The 16,901-nt window shown below is 36.3% G+C and overlaps 1 protein-coding gene across 2 annotated transcripts in view; it reads left to right on the top strand.

Moving 5' to 3' along the window:
- Positions 1 to 16,901, top strand: part of GABRG2 (gamma-aminobutyric acid type A receptor subunit gamma2) — a 113,843-nt gene that overhangs the window by 83,004 nt on the left and 13,938 nt on the right. For both annotated transcript variants that reach the window (XM_015067006.3, XM_015067007.3), the window contains exon 7: positions 11,347 to 11,499. In XM_015067006.3, the coding sequence (XP_014922492.1) occupies positions 11,347 to 11,499 (153 nt within the window). The remainder of the gene's footprint in view (positions 1 to 11,346; positions 11,500 to 16,901) is intronic.

The following is a 16,901-nucleotide window of genomic DNA, read 5'->3' as shown; positions in this document are numbered from 1 at the left end:
TCTAGATTAGCCTCTAAAAATTAGTCCTTGGCTTGACTCAGGAGACCTTACCAAATGGAGAACAGATGCAAGAAATTATTAGATCTGTCCAGTAAGGAAACACCTAAGTGGGCATGTGTCTCAATTTTGCCTATCAGACAACAGAAGGAATGAAGCAGAAGAAAGAGTGGAATCTTTACTTTCCAGTATTTTCCAAAAGTGTGGAAATTCCTGTTTAATAGGTGAGGGAAAATAGAGGAAACTGGCTGCCCGGGGCTAAAGACTCCATTCTTCATGAACAGACCTGTGGACTATGCCTTTCATATTGGGAAATCTTGTTTCTTTCTGAAGGTCACAAGTAGAATTTCTGTACTTTTCCTCTGTGAAGTGCAGTCTCATCATGTACATGTCAGGATGGAAAAATATAACATATTGACCCATTTGCTGTGGCCCTGGGATCACAACTGTGACAAATCAGTTATAACCTCTAATTACAAGGAGCATGAAGTCCTTCCTCATCGAGCACTTACCTGTGGTTGGCTGGAAGTAAACAACTGCTACTTTTCTTAGGATTTCTCAAATATCCAGTGATACCTCTATTAGCCCAGTTTAATTTTCTTGTTCAAGTTGACAGATTTAACTATGCTATGGTGTGTGCTTCTTACAGGTATCTCTCTCTCTCCTGAGCCATTGACAATATTTCCAGTCAGCAACTTAGAGCCATGAGAGCTGAGTGGAATATGAATTCACATTTTAAAATCTCCCCTACAATGGGACTTCTCAAAGAGAGAAATTTGGAGATCTGGTGGTGTCACAGTACATACATAAAAGGATATTTTGTCACCTTTGACTACCAAGCTATTGATATATAACTAGTCCATACTTCAGTTACATATTGAACAGTGAATCATTGAACAGATGATTTTTATGACACAAATCTGTGAACTATGTTAAAATGATGGTATTAATGATTTTCATGGACACACTGATGTTCATACAAACAAGAACAAGACTGAACGCTTTACTATTATTCCTGATGGTTTCAGGTAGCCTTTTAACAAAGGATAAAAAATATATAGATATCACCTCAGGAGGAAGCTCACTTACCAATGCCATAGAAGTTATTTTGCAAAACAACTGTATCATCGTCTCTGAATTTTACAAAGCACTTTTGCTACAATTAGCAAATGTGGTTTTCACAACAGCCTTAGCAATAGGTATGATTATCTCTATTTTACTGGGAGAATGTAAACAATTTGCCCTTGTCTCTGAACCTTGTTAATGTCATTAGTAGTAACTTGAATTCTGGAACTGGATTCAGTATATTTCCTGCTACTACAACCTACTCTGAATTTACATAAAACATGTTTTAGTATCTAGTCAGATGTTTCTAGGAGTTAGATTTAATTATGCTGAGAAATTGCATTCTTTTTGGATGGATCAAAGTGGCAAACACATTCATTTGTATCTTCAGCTTTAGACTTCTGAGCCAGAGTTGTTTTATTTATATAAATCCCAAGGTGAATTATTTGCTACATTGTTGGAATTTGACAATGGACCCAAAACAATGAATTGTATTACAAAAGGTCACACTGAGCTAAGAAATTGTGGTGGCTTCTTCAGAGGGTGAGAAAGGGAAGTGATTTACACTAGTAAAGAGAATTTTCTAGGACAGAAATACAGAGAACTGAGTTATTAGCAAACACTTAGGTTCACTGCACAAATCTAGAGAAAACCACTCATCTCTGGAATCTTTACAAATATTAAGCTTCCTTCTATGTGAAGCTATTCTCCAGGAGGAAATCTCTAGTATGGTTAAGTTTCCATTCTCCTAAAAGTAATTTGCCTATCATAAAAGGTTCAAGAGCAAATGAAAAGAATTTTTCTCTTTGTGGTTTGAGCCCCCAGTTATCCAAATCATGCTTTTTTTCCATGATCCTAGCCATTGGCTCAAAATAAACAGGCTGTGGGCACCTGGGTGACTCAGTCAGTTAAGTATCTGACTTCGGCTCAGGTCATGATCTCACAGCTTGTGAGTTCGAGCTCCGTGTCAGGCTCTGTGCTGACAGCTCAGAGCCTGGAGCCTCCTTCAGATTCCATGTCTCCCTCGCTCTCTGCCCCACCCCTGCTCACACTCTGTCTCTCTCTCAAAAATGAAGCTTTTTTTTTTTTTTAAATGAACGAGCTGTTTACTACAAAAATAGTGTTGCTTTGGGAGGCAGAAGTCTGGGGTCTGCCACAAGATAGCTCTGTGTTCTTAGATAAAACACCAAACTTCTTTGATGGATCTCAACTGCCCCTCTATCTTTAAGAGGATAGAATAGGTTGATATAGATAAATTCTCAGACCCTTTCTAACCAGTTCTCTTTTGGAGTACTATTTCCTCCATGCTTGTATGTGCCAGAATGGTGTTAATAATATTACACAGATTATGCTAGTTTGTACTAATAAATTACATTAATGGGCTCTTTATTATGTGCCATGAATTATACCAGACACTTTACATGCATTCACTCATTTCAGGTTCAAAATAACCCTATGAGGTGAGTTTTCTTAGTATCCCTACTTTACATGTAAGGAACTTGAGACTCAGAGAATTAAGGCATTTTCCCCAAATCGCACAACCAGTTAGTGACAGGACTAGGACTTGTGAACCAAGCCAGTCTGACATCACAGTCCTTAGAGCAGATGTTTTTGATGTACCCTCCTTCCCATCTTCTCTGAGCTGGTGTATCCATCCTCCAGGTGTTGTAAGGGGTGACTGCTTACAGCTCACCACTGTTCCTTCTCTCCAGAATTGCCTTTGACCAAGACAGAACCATCTCAACAAGGAGATTAAGACCATTACACTTTAGCCTACAGAGTACACGTGGCTGCTGCTCTTGCCTCCAGGTGGCACTAACTCTGTGGTGTACTTTGTTCCAGAATCTCCTAGAAGCTTTCCTCCTTAGGCTGAAGCAAATCTATGCTTAGTAGTTTTTCCCACTGCCAGTTCTTGCTTCCTTCTCTCACTCCCCTTCTTCTGAAAGCTTAAACCCACAAGTAACTCAACCCAGCAGGAATTCTTGACTCCACCTCTGCTTCTAGGGAATATAACTTGAAGCAGATGTCTTCATAATCCTATCCTCTCTTTGCTCAGTGGAGAAGCCAGAGGGAGACTTTAAAAGATAGATTTAGCCTAGAAAAAAATTTAAAAAGTATAAATTATACTTTAATTTTCCATTTTAATTTTTCAAATTGTTATTTTTTTCCATATATGAGTTTAAAGAAATAATAGATGGAATAAAAATGGCGAAGTTTTGAAATGAAAACACACTATTAGACTTAATGGAGAAGACTGATTGATCTGTTTCAGCAGCCAAGCCCCTTTGTTTTCTTCTCTCATTAATTGAATCTGGCTGAGAAACTCAAATCGCCAATTGATTTTTTAATAAGCATAATGCGGTCACTCTGATATAACTGATTTCCTATCCCTTTTTTCTTCTTGGCAAGTGGTTAAGATTGCTAACAGCTCACTGTGACCTTATATTCACATCTCCAGGGATTAAGTTCAGCAAGGTGCCCACTAAAAATATTTCCAGAAGCAATAATTTCTAAAGTGAAAGCTTAATATTTTAAAAGCTCATGGTGATCTCTGCCTTGTTCTTAAATGTTTTTGATATAGAGCTCACCCAAGATTTTCTGCATGACTTTCTAAGCTAAAACATTTATTCACTTAACAAATAATTGTTGAACTCATTCTGTACCAGGCACTGTACTAGATGCTGTGACTAAAATAGATGAATAGGTATGGCTATTTCCCTCGTGGAACTCGTGAACTAATTATAGATTGTAATCCAACATTCACACCAATCATAGACTTTGAATTGTGATCAGTTCTCTAATAGTCATACCTACTATGAGGTTTTACTGAAGACATTAGAGCTATTGATTTCTTTGATGATGGGATAAATTAATGGACATCTGAAGGCAGAATGGAGTTAATTAAATAAAATAGGTATATTAGAATTTTAGCCAAGACAATCAGCATATGAAAAGATCCGAAGGCAAGAAGTAGCAGGGCCATTTAAGGAATCACAAGAACCCCAGTTGGAGTGTAGGGAATACTATTTAAGATGAAGTTAGAGGCTAGAGTCAGGGGAAAGACCATACAAAGTCTTAAAGGGCAAGTTAAAGGATTTTAGTGTGTACTGATATCATTGGATACTTATTGAAGGGTTTAGAGGAATGTATATGTGTGTGACATGATCAAAGGAGCAGGGGGTATTCCAGAAATTGGAGGTAACAGGTAAATGAAGACATAAGAATGAGCAATACCCCTTGGCAGAGTAGAAAGTAAATCAGGTTAGGTGGGCATTAAATGGAGAGATGATAAATGGTGTGAGATACAGCTGGGATCGTTCAGTATGGATCGAGGTAAAATGGACTAGAAGCATATGTTAAGCAGTATGGATTGTATACTGAGAAACATGAAGGGAATGGCATGAGCAGAAATGCATTTTAGAAAGATTGGTCTAAACTAGCACTGTCCAACTGAGTTTTCCAAGATGAGGTAGCTTTTCTAAAATCTGTACTATCGCAATATAGTACTTACAAACTGTGTATAGTTACTGAGCATTTGAAATGCCCTTGATGAACTGGAGGAATAGATATTTGAATTTTAATTCTATATTTCACTTAAGGTAACTACCATCTTAGCACAAGTCTAGTCATAGTACAGAGCACGTGTGTATGGTAGTGTGGTGGTGTTGGGACATTGGGAAATTAGAATGAGGAAAAGGAGCAAGGAGATGAGCTAGGAATCTGAGAGAGACAGAGGAGGTCAGATCTTCCTGACAGAAAGATCATAGAAGTGTGAAATGAAAAATATTTAATTTACTTTGTCTAGGGCTTAAAGAACATGAAGGAAATAGTGAGAAAGGTTTAGGTTAAATTCAGATTATAGACAGCCTCCCATGCCAGACTAAAGGGTCTGGACTGTGAGGAGGAACATGGATCTCTTTAAGGCTCTCAAAGATTGGAATATTTATGCAGAAATTTCAGAAATGTTTCTTGCCAGAAACTTAATTATGGTACTGAGCACCTGACTGGCTCAATCAGTTGAGCATCCAACTCTTGATTTGTGCTCAGGTCATGATCTCACGGATGACGGGATGGAGTCCCATGTCAGGCTCCACACTGACAGCACAGAGCCTGCTTGGGATTATCTCTCTCCTTCTCTCTCTGACCCTCCCCCGCAGGAAGGTGCACTCTCCCAAAATAAATAAATAAACTTAAAAAAAAAATGACATGTTATCATATATATGTTTTGATAGACCCTTTGCCATTGAGTAGTGATGCCATATCCCTAGGTCTTTCTTAGCCTGAGGAGTCTTTGATGGCAAGGATTACAGTTTAGTCGTGTTTCCCTTCCCCTGACTTCACAGGATCTAGTTACTGAAAGAATGTTGAATGTAATTCCAGAAAAATTAATAAGACTCTGAGCATCATTGGGAATGGTGGGCAGGTGATGGACACAGAAACACATGGGAACAGAATGTATAGAAGTTAGCAGCCATTTACCATTTAAATTTTTAAGTCATTACTTCCCCATAATACTCTAGACTCCATAAGCTCAGGGACTGTGATTGTGCCCAAGGTATGCTACTCATTCTTTTGAGCACACAACAAACCTGGAGAAAAACTTCATGCCACTTGAAAGGCAATATTTACAAAGCATTTTTTGGGGAAAAAGTATTTATTCTAGATATCTTAAAGTTAAATATATTTTTGAAAAAGTTATTTCCATATTACCTTTCAAAAAGTGAAGTATACCCCCACCTAGAGTGTGCAGCTCTTTGTTTACATGTTGTCTGTACTGTAAATTTTTTGTCCCCCAATGTAATAGGCTGAAAATGAAATACTTTCACTTGGCCTTTCACTGATCACTACCAAAGTTGAGACTCTTCATTTATCCATTCATTTGCCATTCATTTTGTTTAACCTAGTTAAAAATTTGGGTTTCTTTTCTCAATGATTAATGGGAATTGTTTATGTATCAGTGATATTAGCCTTTGATTTCTTATTTTGGAGATAGATTATTCGGCTGTGGTATTTTGCCTTTTAAAATTGCCTAAAGAATTCTTTAAAAAAATTTTTTTAAGTTGTCATCTGTCTGTCTGTCTATCTTGGTAAGTAAACTCTCTTCCCAACCTGGGACTAACTCACATCCCCAAGATGGAGAGTCACATTGCTCTACCAACTGAGTCAGTCAAGCACCCCTAAAGCATTCTTTATAATACGGGAGTTGTACCTTTTTTAAAATTTTTTTAATGTTTTGTTTTAGTTTTGACACAGAGAGAGAGAGACAGAGGATGAGCGGGGAAGGGGCAGATGGAGAGGGAGACACAGAATCTGAAGCAGGCTTCAAGCTCTGGGCTGTCAGCACAGAGCCCCATGCAGAGCTTGAACCCACCAACTGTGAGATCAGGACCTGAGTCAAAGTCAGATGCTTAACCAACTGAGCCACCCAGGTGCCCCATGAGTTCTTGTACATGCTAAAGACGTAATATTTTTTCCATTATGCTTTTTATGTTTTATGCCTTTTTACAGTAAGATTATAAAGATATTCTCTTGTAGTTTTCCTTGTGTAGGATCACACTTGGATCTTCAGTCCATTTTAAATTTATTTTTGTGAGGTGATTTACAGATCTAATTTAAAAACAAACTCCCCAAAGGAAAATGTGGCCAAGCAACTCTCCTGCTTTCCTATGGTCAAAAGCAACCTCAGAGAAGGATACCACAGATTCAAGCATTTAATAAGGGGTGATAAAATTAGATCTAATGCATTGTATCAATACATGTCTCTATCTTAATTATAGTCAAAAGAAAATTATCTTTTCCCCATTTAATCTATTTAATTTAGAATAAGTTGTGAGATTCCATTGGTCTTAATCTCCATATTCCCTAATAGAATGCTCTATGCATAGCAGTGATTCAAAAATGTTTGTTGATTTAAATAAAGAAGAGACTATAAAAAAAAATGTAAAGAAAAGCATAGTACCAATAATGCCTTCAAGTCAATCTAGTAGAATAATATATACTCTATTCAATGATATTTAAGTGGAATAAGAGTCATGAGTGAGGAACAAAGTGAAGTATTTGTTTTACTAACTGTCCTGACAAAGTATTGATGATGTTGAGATAATATATGCAAATCATTCAGCCCCAGTCTCTGTACACAGTAGGTCCTTGTTACTATATGGTAGGTAACCAGAAAATACTTGTTTTCATTATTTCAGATGTTCATTGGGGTGGAAGACTTTTCTACTGTGGAATCTTTAAGTTTTTAGGAAATAGTTTTATATATGAAATAAAATCCTAAACACCCTAATAAACGCTGAATTTTAAAGGTTTAAATGATTAACAACATAGCTTAAAAAAATGAAATTCATTATTAATTGACATTGATGGTCTCTTCATAAAACCAGACATAAGCTTATAAAACAATAAAGAAAGAATGGACCTTAGTGGGTGTCATTCAAATTCTTTCCTCTCTTTTCAGTTATAGCTTGTGTCTATTATATGCTAAATTAGGACACAAAGAGGGACTAAACTAATTTATAAAATGCTATGACTTTAAATATCATATGTTAGAATAAATCAATAGATGAAATATATTTGAAGTGGGTGAAATAACCACTTTTGACTTGGTTGGCATTTAAACCTTTTGGGCTTAGGAATCACTGATGTGGCACTTTCAGAGGATTTGATTTTATAGGCTTCTTGGCCCAGAGTTTTTAAAAATACAAAAAGGGATGTGGCCTTAGAGATAAGACAGGCATCAGGCTGTCACTGTGAAGCTGCTTTGCTTTTAAATGGCCTGTTCCCAAGTTTGAATTCTTAATCTAGTGGTAGAAAAGCTTTGGATTTGCTGGCAAAAATGAAAGATGCTCAGAAGCTATTACCTTAAAATAGAAATTGATAGATAAATAAGCTATGGAAGTTTAGATTCTGACCTGAAAGGAAGTGGAGAATTGAATTAGATAACTATCTTGTTAACTTCAGACAAAATTAAAGTTCACCTTTAAAAGAATCAGATCATTAATGCCAAAGTATAGATTCTCATTCACTTACATGATACGAAGTAAAACGAAATTACTAATATTGTGTAGATTTATTTAAAATATTTTAATTTGTAAAGTCTCACTTAAACACGTGTTTAAAATGTGCAGAAAACTCTCAAGGACTCTGAAAATAGGGAGAAAAAGTGCCACTGAATATTAATTATTTAAAAAGAAAACCTTGCCTTGTTTTTCCTATCTAGCATATGAGAACTTGAATTTGCCTTTGGTATTCTGATCAAAGAAAAAGGAAAGAAAAAGACAGACATTCCTAGGGATAATCTCAAATGAAATGTTTTTACTCCACGATCATAGCCTGTGTCTGTTATATTCTAAATTAGAAGAAAAGTAGAGACCAAACTAATTTATGAAATGCCATGACTTTACAGAGCTTAAGTTCAGATAAATCAACAGAGAGAAGCATAAACTAATCAAGACCTACTTAATATCAGTGAGAAATTCCTACCTTTATGTCTTCAGGAATAGTTGCTAAATAATGGCTACTCATTGATCTCTGAGAGGGAACTTGTGGTCAAATGGAAGTTGAATTTCCCAGTTAGTGTCTGGGTCACTGTCACTGACTTAACCAAGCCTGACTTGGACAAATGACAGTACATTAATCCACCAAAAGGCAGTGTTAGGAGGTTTCATAACCCCACTTAGGAAACTGCAGGATTAGAGGAAAATCATTACTTCTTGGAGGAGTAACCAAGGGGGTTTCCTGTCTCATCAGCTTGGAAGGGTGTGGAATGACACTTGCAAGTGGGAAGGAAGACCTGGACTGAGGAGTCATAACTCATTCTGCTAAGTCAGTCATCTCTGCCTGAGGCTTCTAAAGTACTTGATTTTCAAATCAAATCTAAATCTCCTAAATAAGTAGAGAAACATAGGCACAAAGCCAAATAATTAAACCAAAACACAGGATTTGTATTTTGTTCTTTATGTATTCTATAACAAATTATAATTTAGTAAAGAAAAGAAACAAGATTTGAGAAGTGTTCTCAGGTTCATCTCCCATTGCAAGAGCAGACATAGTCTTTGAAACTAATATTCTCTAAGAGTATAAAGAAAATATAATTGTATAGTAACTGAAATGTGTCTCCATAGCATATTATCTAGTTAAAAAATGTAATTCCCTAAAATTTCACTTGGAATCATACAAAATGCAAGACATGATTCTTTGTTTTGATCATTCATTCAACAAATGTTACTGAATACCTATTTGGAGTCAATTAGGATGCTAAGTACTGATAGTGCAACAGTATGCTAAAAGAGACACTGTGAACTTGTGCAATAAATTCTAATAGGACAGATATTTATAAAAATAGCCACACATATGAATGAGAAACTAAGAATTGCAGTGTTATGAAGGAAAGCCATAAGATTCAATGAAACATGAGAAAAATGTCTCAGCATAGAAATTTGGTTATAAACTGGGTAAAATAGGTACTTACTGGTGTCACTCACCAGAATATTGTTCTGTGGCTTGCATAGAGAAAGGTCCTGAGAATAAGAGGAAATTGTTACAAATCTTAGGGTTCATTATAGGCACTGTTTCCTTCCCTACCCACGAAGCAAAAAGTTTTATATTGTATATATTTAAGTAGGCAGCCAAGGCACCATCAAAAACCACCTCAAAGAAAAAAATATTATCAATATGCTCGAAAGGTTTCCTTTCATCTAGTGGTCATATTACTTATGAAAGGATCAGAAGTCAGTTTAATCTGTTTTTTTTTTTAACCCAAATGGGCAAAAGATAGTTTTCAACATACCCCTTGTACAGAACTCTCAAATGTGTGAACATGAGAATTCAATATATGCTTATTTTCAAATGCTTTGCAGTTTTTTACTGAAGTATAATCGACATAAAATAACCTACTGGCTTTAGGTATACCTCATGGTGATTCGGTATTTTTATACATTACAAAACGATCTCCATGATACATCTAGTTAATATCTGTTACCATATAAAATTATTACAATATTATTGGCTATATCCTTACGGCTTATGTTTTATAACTAGAAGTTTGTAACTCTTAATCACCTTTACCTATTTCACCTACCCCCAACCCCTCCCCACTCTGGTAATCAGTCTGTTTCCTATACCTATGAATCTGTTTCTGTTCTGTTTTTTAGTTTGCACATATAAGTGAAATTTGTCTTTTTCTATTTAACTTAGCATCATACCCTCTAGGTTCATCCATGCTACTACAAATGGCAAGATTTAATTTTTTATGGTGTAGTAATATTCCATTGTACATATATTACATCTTCATCAGTTTGTCTATGGATGGACACTTAGGTTGCTTCTATATCTTAGCTATTGTAAATAATGCGGCAATGAATATAGAAATGAATATTTCTCCTCAAATTGGTGTTTTTGTTTTCTTTTGGTAAACAGCCAAAAGTAGAATTGTTAGATTGTATGGTATTTCTATTATTAATTTTTTGAGGAACCTCCATACTGCTTCCCATATTGGCTGCACCAAATTATTTTCTTAGCAACAGCACACAAGGGTGGTTGACTTTTCTCCACATCCCTTCCAATAACTTGCTATTTTTTTTTTGTCCTTTTGATAATAGCAAATATGACAGGTATAAAGTGATATATCACTGAGGTTTTGATTTGCATTTCCCTGATGATTAGTGATGTTGAACATCTTTTCTTGTGCCTCTTGGCATTTGTAGGTCTTCTTTGGAAAAAATGTCTTTTCAAGTACCACCCATTTTTTTCATTGGATTTTTTATATTAAGTTATGTAAGTGCTTTATATATTTTGGATATTAACCTCTTATCAAATATATCACTTGCAAATATCTTCTTCCATTCAGTAGGTTGTCTTTTCATTTTGCTGATGCTTTCTTTCACCACTGAAAAGCTTTTCAGTTTGAAGTAATCTTGTTTGTTTATTTTAGCTTTTGTTGTGCTTGACTGAGACTGGTCCAAAAATATGTTTAAGACTGATGTTGAAGAGCTTACTGCTTATGTTTTCTTCTAGGATTTTTGTGGTTTCAGGTCTTACATTCAAGTTAACCCATTTTGAATTTATTTTTGCATATAGTGTAAGGTATTCATCCAGTGTCATTCTTTTGCATGTAGCTCCAATTTTTCCAAAACTATTCATTGGAGACTCATTGTACATTTTTGCCTCCTTTGTCATTGACTAATTGACCACATCAGCATGGGTTTATTGCTGGGATTCCTATTCTAAATGCTTTTCAGTTTTGATAAGGGTTTGCATGGTGCTATCTTTGTTCTGTTCCAGGAGATTATGTGGTCATGTCTGTCTACTTTGACCTGAGCAGAAGAATGGGATACTTCACCATCCAGACCTACATCCCCTGCACACTCATCGTTGTCCTATCCTGGGTATCTTTCTGGATCAATAAGGACGCTGTTCCAGCCAGGACTTCTTTAGGTGAGACACATTCCTTTGTGTTTTAGTGTTTCAAGTACCCAATATCAATAATCTTCATTCCCCTAAGTTGATTTGCTTTTACCTCAGTCAGCAATTACATAGAAATGCTGTTATGTTATGCTGTGTTATGTCATGTTGAGAGAGAGGCAGAGAGATAGAGACAGCGAGCAGGAGATGGAGAGAAGGAATCTTAAGCAGACTCCTCACTCAGCGCAGAGCCTGACACAGGGCCCAATCTCATGACCCTGATATCATGATCCGAGTGAAATCAAGTATCAGACACCCAACTGAGATACCTAGGTGCCCCTATTTCATTTTGAAGAAAACTAGCATTAAAAAAAGTGTTTAAAAGTTTTCTAGTTCTAGTTCTCCTTAATTACCTTTATTTGCTTTCTTTGGTAAATTTTCTTAATAAATTTCAATTAACTAGGAAAAATTCAAACTTCTAATTTCAACAGATTTTTGTTTTGGTCTCTGGACAGTTATATTTTGGAGTTTCTCACACAAACTCATAAGAGCTCATTGTGTTTATTCTTTCCAAACGTTGTATTGAGAGATGTCACATTGGTAGACTGAAGTCAGCCAAGGTGAGAGTATTAACATCATGGAAATAGGCAAACACTAAAAATCAGGACTCCCTTTTTTTCCCCCAGTAAATTGTCACACATTTACCAGTGCATAAGTGATGTCTATTAATTCCAACATCCACAATTATAATGACATTTGAAGACATATACACAGCCATTGGCTCTGTGTAGAAGAACAAATTTAAAACGCTATTTTTGAAAAAATACCTGTAACATTTTTGGAACACCACCATTCACCCACCGCACACACACACACACATTCTTTTAAGATTATTTGAGGTTGCTTGATGTATTGTATATGTGATATTACCTTGGATTTTCATACATCTATCCTCATGTGAGGAAGAAGGTTCACATAGATTATTACAAAGCCACAGACTCACAGGGACATTACAGTCTAGGTCCATGAATGATATTTTCATACTACATAAAATCCCTTAGATAACTAAGAATAGAGCTGTCGAAAGGTGAATTATAAAATCACAATCCTCTTTCATCAGCTCTGTGAAAGCTAGAACCACATCTCTTGCTCAGTCTTTGGCTAGAGAGTCAATACAATTGCAATAGTAAGGGGCTTGGGTTTTAAAATCCAATAAACCTGGATTTCAACCCACATGTATAATATAACCTTGAAAATGCTCTTTAATTTGTATAAATCAGTTTCTTCAAATGGAGAACATATATCATTTTCTGTACCTAACTTGTAGGGTTTTATTATGTTACATAAAGTATTCTATGTAACACATATGAAATATAGTAAGGCCTTAGAAATGTTAGCAACTACAGGTGACCCTTGAATAATGTGAGGATTAAGGGTTTTGACTCCACCTGTGCAAAAATCAATGGATAATTTCTAACTCTCCCAAAACTTAAGTACTAATAGCCTATTGTTGACTGGAAGCCTTACCACTAACACACACACTGTATGCTACACGATCTATGTACTGTATGATCTTACAGTAAAGTAAGGTAGAGAAAAGCAAATGCTAAGAAAATTGTAAGGAAGAGAAAATACAGTACTGTGATGTTTTTATTGAAAAAAAAATCTGAATAGAGTGGACCCATGTAGTTCAAGGGTCAACTACATAGTCATTTTCAGACAAAATGACCTGTACCAGGTTATTAAAACTGAGGGCAAAAGATGTTATGGGAAGAAGACATCATTTGCATGTTTATCCTCTTCTAAACCTAATTTATTTTCCCAATTTTCAAAATAGTTTTATTTTGATTTTTCTGTTATATGGAGTACTTTATTACAAGTCCTATTCAAAAGTCATGAGATCTTGTCTGATACTTTAAGTTGAAACAAATCCAAAATATGTTGAGAGTATTACTTTAGGACCATTACTTGTCACTGTGATTAGAATGCATTGCATTACATGCTCACATGTCTATCTCTCACAACAGAATATAAATTTTTTTTTCATTCCCAGTATAGTGCCTGGTGCATAGCTGGTACCTCAGTGATTATTCAAGTAATGTATGCTCTTAAGAATGGATGGAACAAATGCATTAATGCATTTCAATCTACCCCTATCAAAGATATTTTAAGGAAAAGCTTTTAAATCAATCTCGTCTCTTGAAATTCAGACATCCACTGGTCAAAACCCCTCTTAAGACCATTTGGTAATTCATTTCGACCACCCATTAAGTGAATGCTCATTGGCAAAGCACCATGGTAGGAGAAGGGATCTAGGTGAGTGAGCTAAGGAATGAGGGAGAGGCCCCTGAACAAATAACAGGTAGGTGTTCCTATTTGTTAATCTTTGACTACAAGTCCTGCATGTTTAATATAGCACCTGTGCCCTTTCTGCTCTTTACAAGTGCATATAGAAGTTGAAATGACAATAAAAATTATTATCACATATTTTAGGGGTAAGCAGAGGGCTGCAATGTTAAATGACATTAACAAAGTCACAGGACCAGCAGATAGTACATCTATCTGCACCTTGGATAATGGGACTTATATTTGCTCTGTGAGGCCTTGTTGAAGGCTGTAGTGGGGAAAGGTGGGCCAGCTGAACTGACACAGTTTCTCTGTATTAACTTTGCTGTCTTCTCCTGATGTAGAACTTCTTAAATTTAACTGTGTATTTAAATCACCAGAGTGCCATTAAAAGTACAGCTGCCTCAGTCCAATCACAGGACATGTCAATTTCATTTTTTGAAATCATGGCCTGGGTGTCAGGATTAAAAAGCAATTTTGCAGGTGATTCAAATGTGTGATCATATTACCTTTTCCAGTGTTTATAACCTAGAGTTAAACCAGATGACTCTAAACCCCTGTGGATCATAAGTTTCTTGCTGCAGAATAGTGATAGGCAAGTTGTTTAGTAAGTGAGATAAATATACCTGTGTGGCTCAGATTCTGGCTGCTTTCTGAGCTCAGACCACAAGGGCATGGGGGGAGCAGTTATCTTGGAGCTTGTAACACTTGAATGTAGTTTGGTATGCAGGCGGTAGCTGGTAAACCTTAATCATGATTTAATGACGATGGATGAAATGGTAAAAATACCAGTTGGTATTTTTCACCTAAGTAACCTGAGGTACTTAAGTACCTATTTTTCACCTAAGTAACGTGAGGTAACATGCCTGAGAGCTTACTTGATGCCAGGACTGGAGGAATTGATAAAACTTGTGGATATTTTTCATCCATCCCAGGTAAGAGAGGTCTAATTCTTTGCTTAGCAAAACTGTGCTTAAAAACCACCCCCAGCTATCTTGTTGGTTGGTGAATGAGTTAAAACTACACTTGTCTGCCACTCATTGTTCTCTTTCCTGAGGCTCCCAGCAGAAACTTGAAAATATCATGAAACAGATTCCTTAAGGTTTTTCTTTTAAATGTCTGTGATGAACTTCCAAGTAGCCTAAATAACATTTTCTCAACTTGCTTGATAAGTGTTTAGCTTACATGTCAGATCTGTCAGATTTTCTGAAGTGAATTTATCTATGGTATCTACTATAAATACTGACATTTTCACTCCTCCATAGGTCAAGTGTGGCTTGAGGCCTGAATGTGAAGGGAAGATCAGGTCCCAATTTAGTTTTTAAATTCTCCTCCCCCAAATATCAACTGTAATTAAGTAGTCAAGAACTTCTACATGAATTAATGCATAGACAACTAAAGTGAAGCTTTTTCAGTTTGAGAAGCAGACTGTTCTTCTCTAAAATAAATATCTTACATTTACTGATATCTTACTAGGAATTGACAGTTAATGAACATTACTTAATCTTCATGAGAATACTATGGGGTCTGCCCCTCTCCACACCATCCCAGTTTGTAGAGGAGAAATTTGGCCATTGCTGAAGTTCTACCATGGCAATATGGAAGACCCACAGTCCACATCATCCCAGATTAGGAATATACACTAGCTTCCAAGTGTCTGGGGCTTCATGCTGCATATTAGATACATATTTGTAGAGAACGAAAGAATATAACAATGTGGGTCAGAACATAGCATTTTATTTATTTATTTATTTATTTATTTATTTATTTTTTTTTTTTTTTGAGAGAGACACTGAGCGAGCATGAGTGGGGAGGGGCAGAGAGAAGAGTGAGACACAGAATTCAAAGCAGACTCCAGACTTTGAGCTGTCAGCACAAAGCCTGACACAGGACTCAAACCCATGGACCACGAGATCATGATCTGAGCCGAACTCAGATGCTTAACCTACTGAGCCACCCAGGTGCCCCAGAGCATTGCACTTTAAATCAGATTCCACAGGCTTGCATCTCATCTCATCTCTGTCACTTACTACCTTGGACAAATTTCTTATTTTTTCGGTGCTTTTTTTCACCTGCAAAAAAAAGGGATAACAGTGATAATCCTCATTGTGAGGATAATACATCAAGTGCCTGACACAGTACCTGGCCAAAGAAGGAGATCCATAAATGTTAGCTGCTTTTATGTGCAGTTAAAACTCTCTCCTCCAAGTCATCAATATGAAATCCTATTTTCAAATGTAGGGTAACTGTCTCTGTCCTTTCATGTATACACTATTCATTGATTGGTTCATTTATGAACTCAAAAGATATTGAGTCCAAGAACTACACTTGTCCATAAAATCACAAAGGACATTAAGATAGAGGGCTTTTCTGTTGTCTCAGAGTATACAGACTAGGAAGGGAGATGGGTTATTCCATAATAATAATATAGGAAAGAGGATAGGATTTATAACTGCAGTTCCCTGATCGTTCCTCCCTCTCTGTGAAAGGCTACTCTTTTCTGTGAAGTGATTTCACCAGCACAGATCTTTCCCCTCTTGAGAATTTCATAACAGAAAATCAGAGGAAACTTGATTTTAACTAAGACATAATGGCCCAAGAGAGCCACATGGTTCTCGTGACTTATTTATTCTATAACTGGAAGTTTGTACTTCTTAATCCCCTCCACCTATTTTGCCTATATCCCTCCCCACCTCCCCTCTGACAAACACCAGTTTGTTCTCATGAGTCTGTTTCTATTCTTGTTGTTGTTTGCTCATTTGTACATTTGTGTTTAGATTTCACATATAAGTGAAATCATATGGCATTTGTCTTTGCCTGATTTATTTCACTAAGCATAATACCCTCTAGGGTCATACATGTCACAAAAGGAAAGATTTTATTTTTCTTGTAGCTGAGGAATAGTCCATGGTGTGTACATACCATGTTACCTTTATCCATCCATCTATCGATGGATACTTGGGTTTCTTCCATGTCTTGGCTATTCTAAATGCCACCACAATAACCATAAGGGTGCACATATCTTTTTGAATTAGGGTTTTCATTTTTTTCAGGTAAATGCCCAGAAGTGGAATTACTGGATAATGTAG

The sequence above is a fragment of the Acinonyx jubatus genome, chromosome A1, assembly GCF_027475565.1.
Source record: "Acinonyx jubatus isolate Ajub_Pintada_27869175 chromosome A1, VMU_Ajub_asm_v1.0, whole genome shotgun sequence".
NCBI classification, from domain to species: Eukaryota; Metazoa; Chordata; class Mammalia; order Carnivora; family Felidae; genus Acinonyx; species Acinonyx jubatus.
This window is presented reverse-complemented; position numbering and strand designations above follow the sequence as displayed.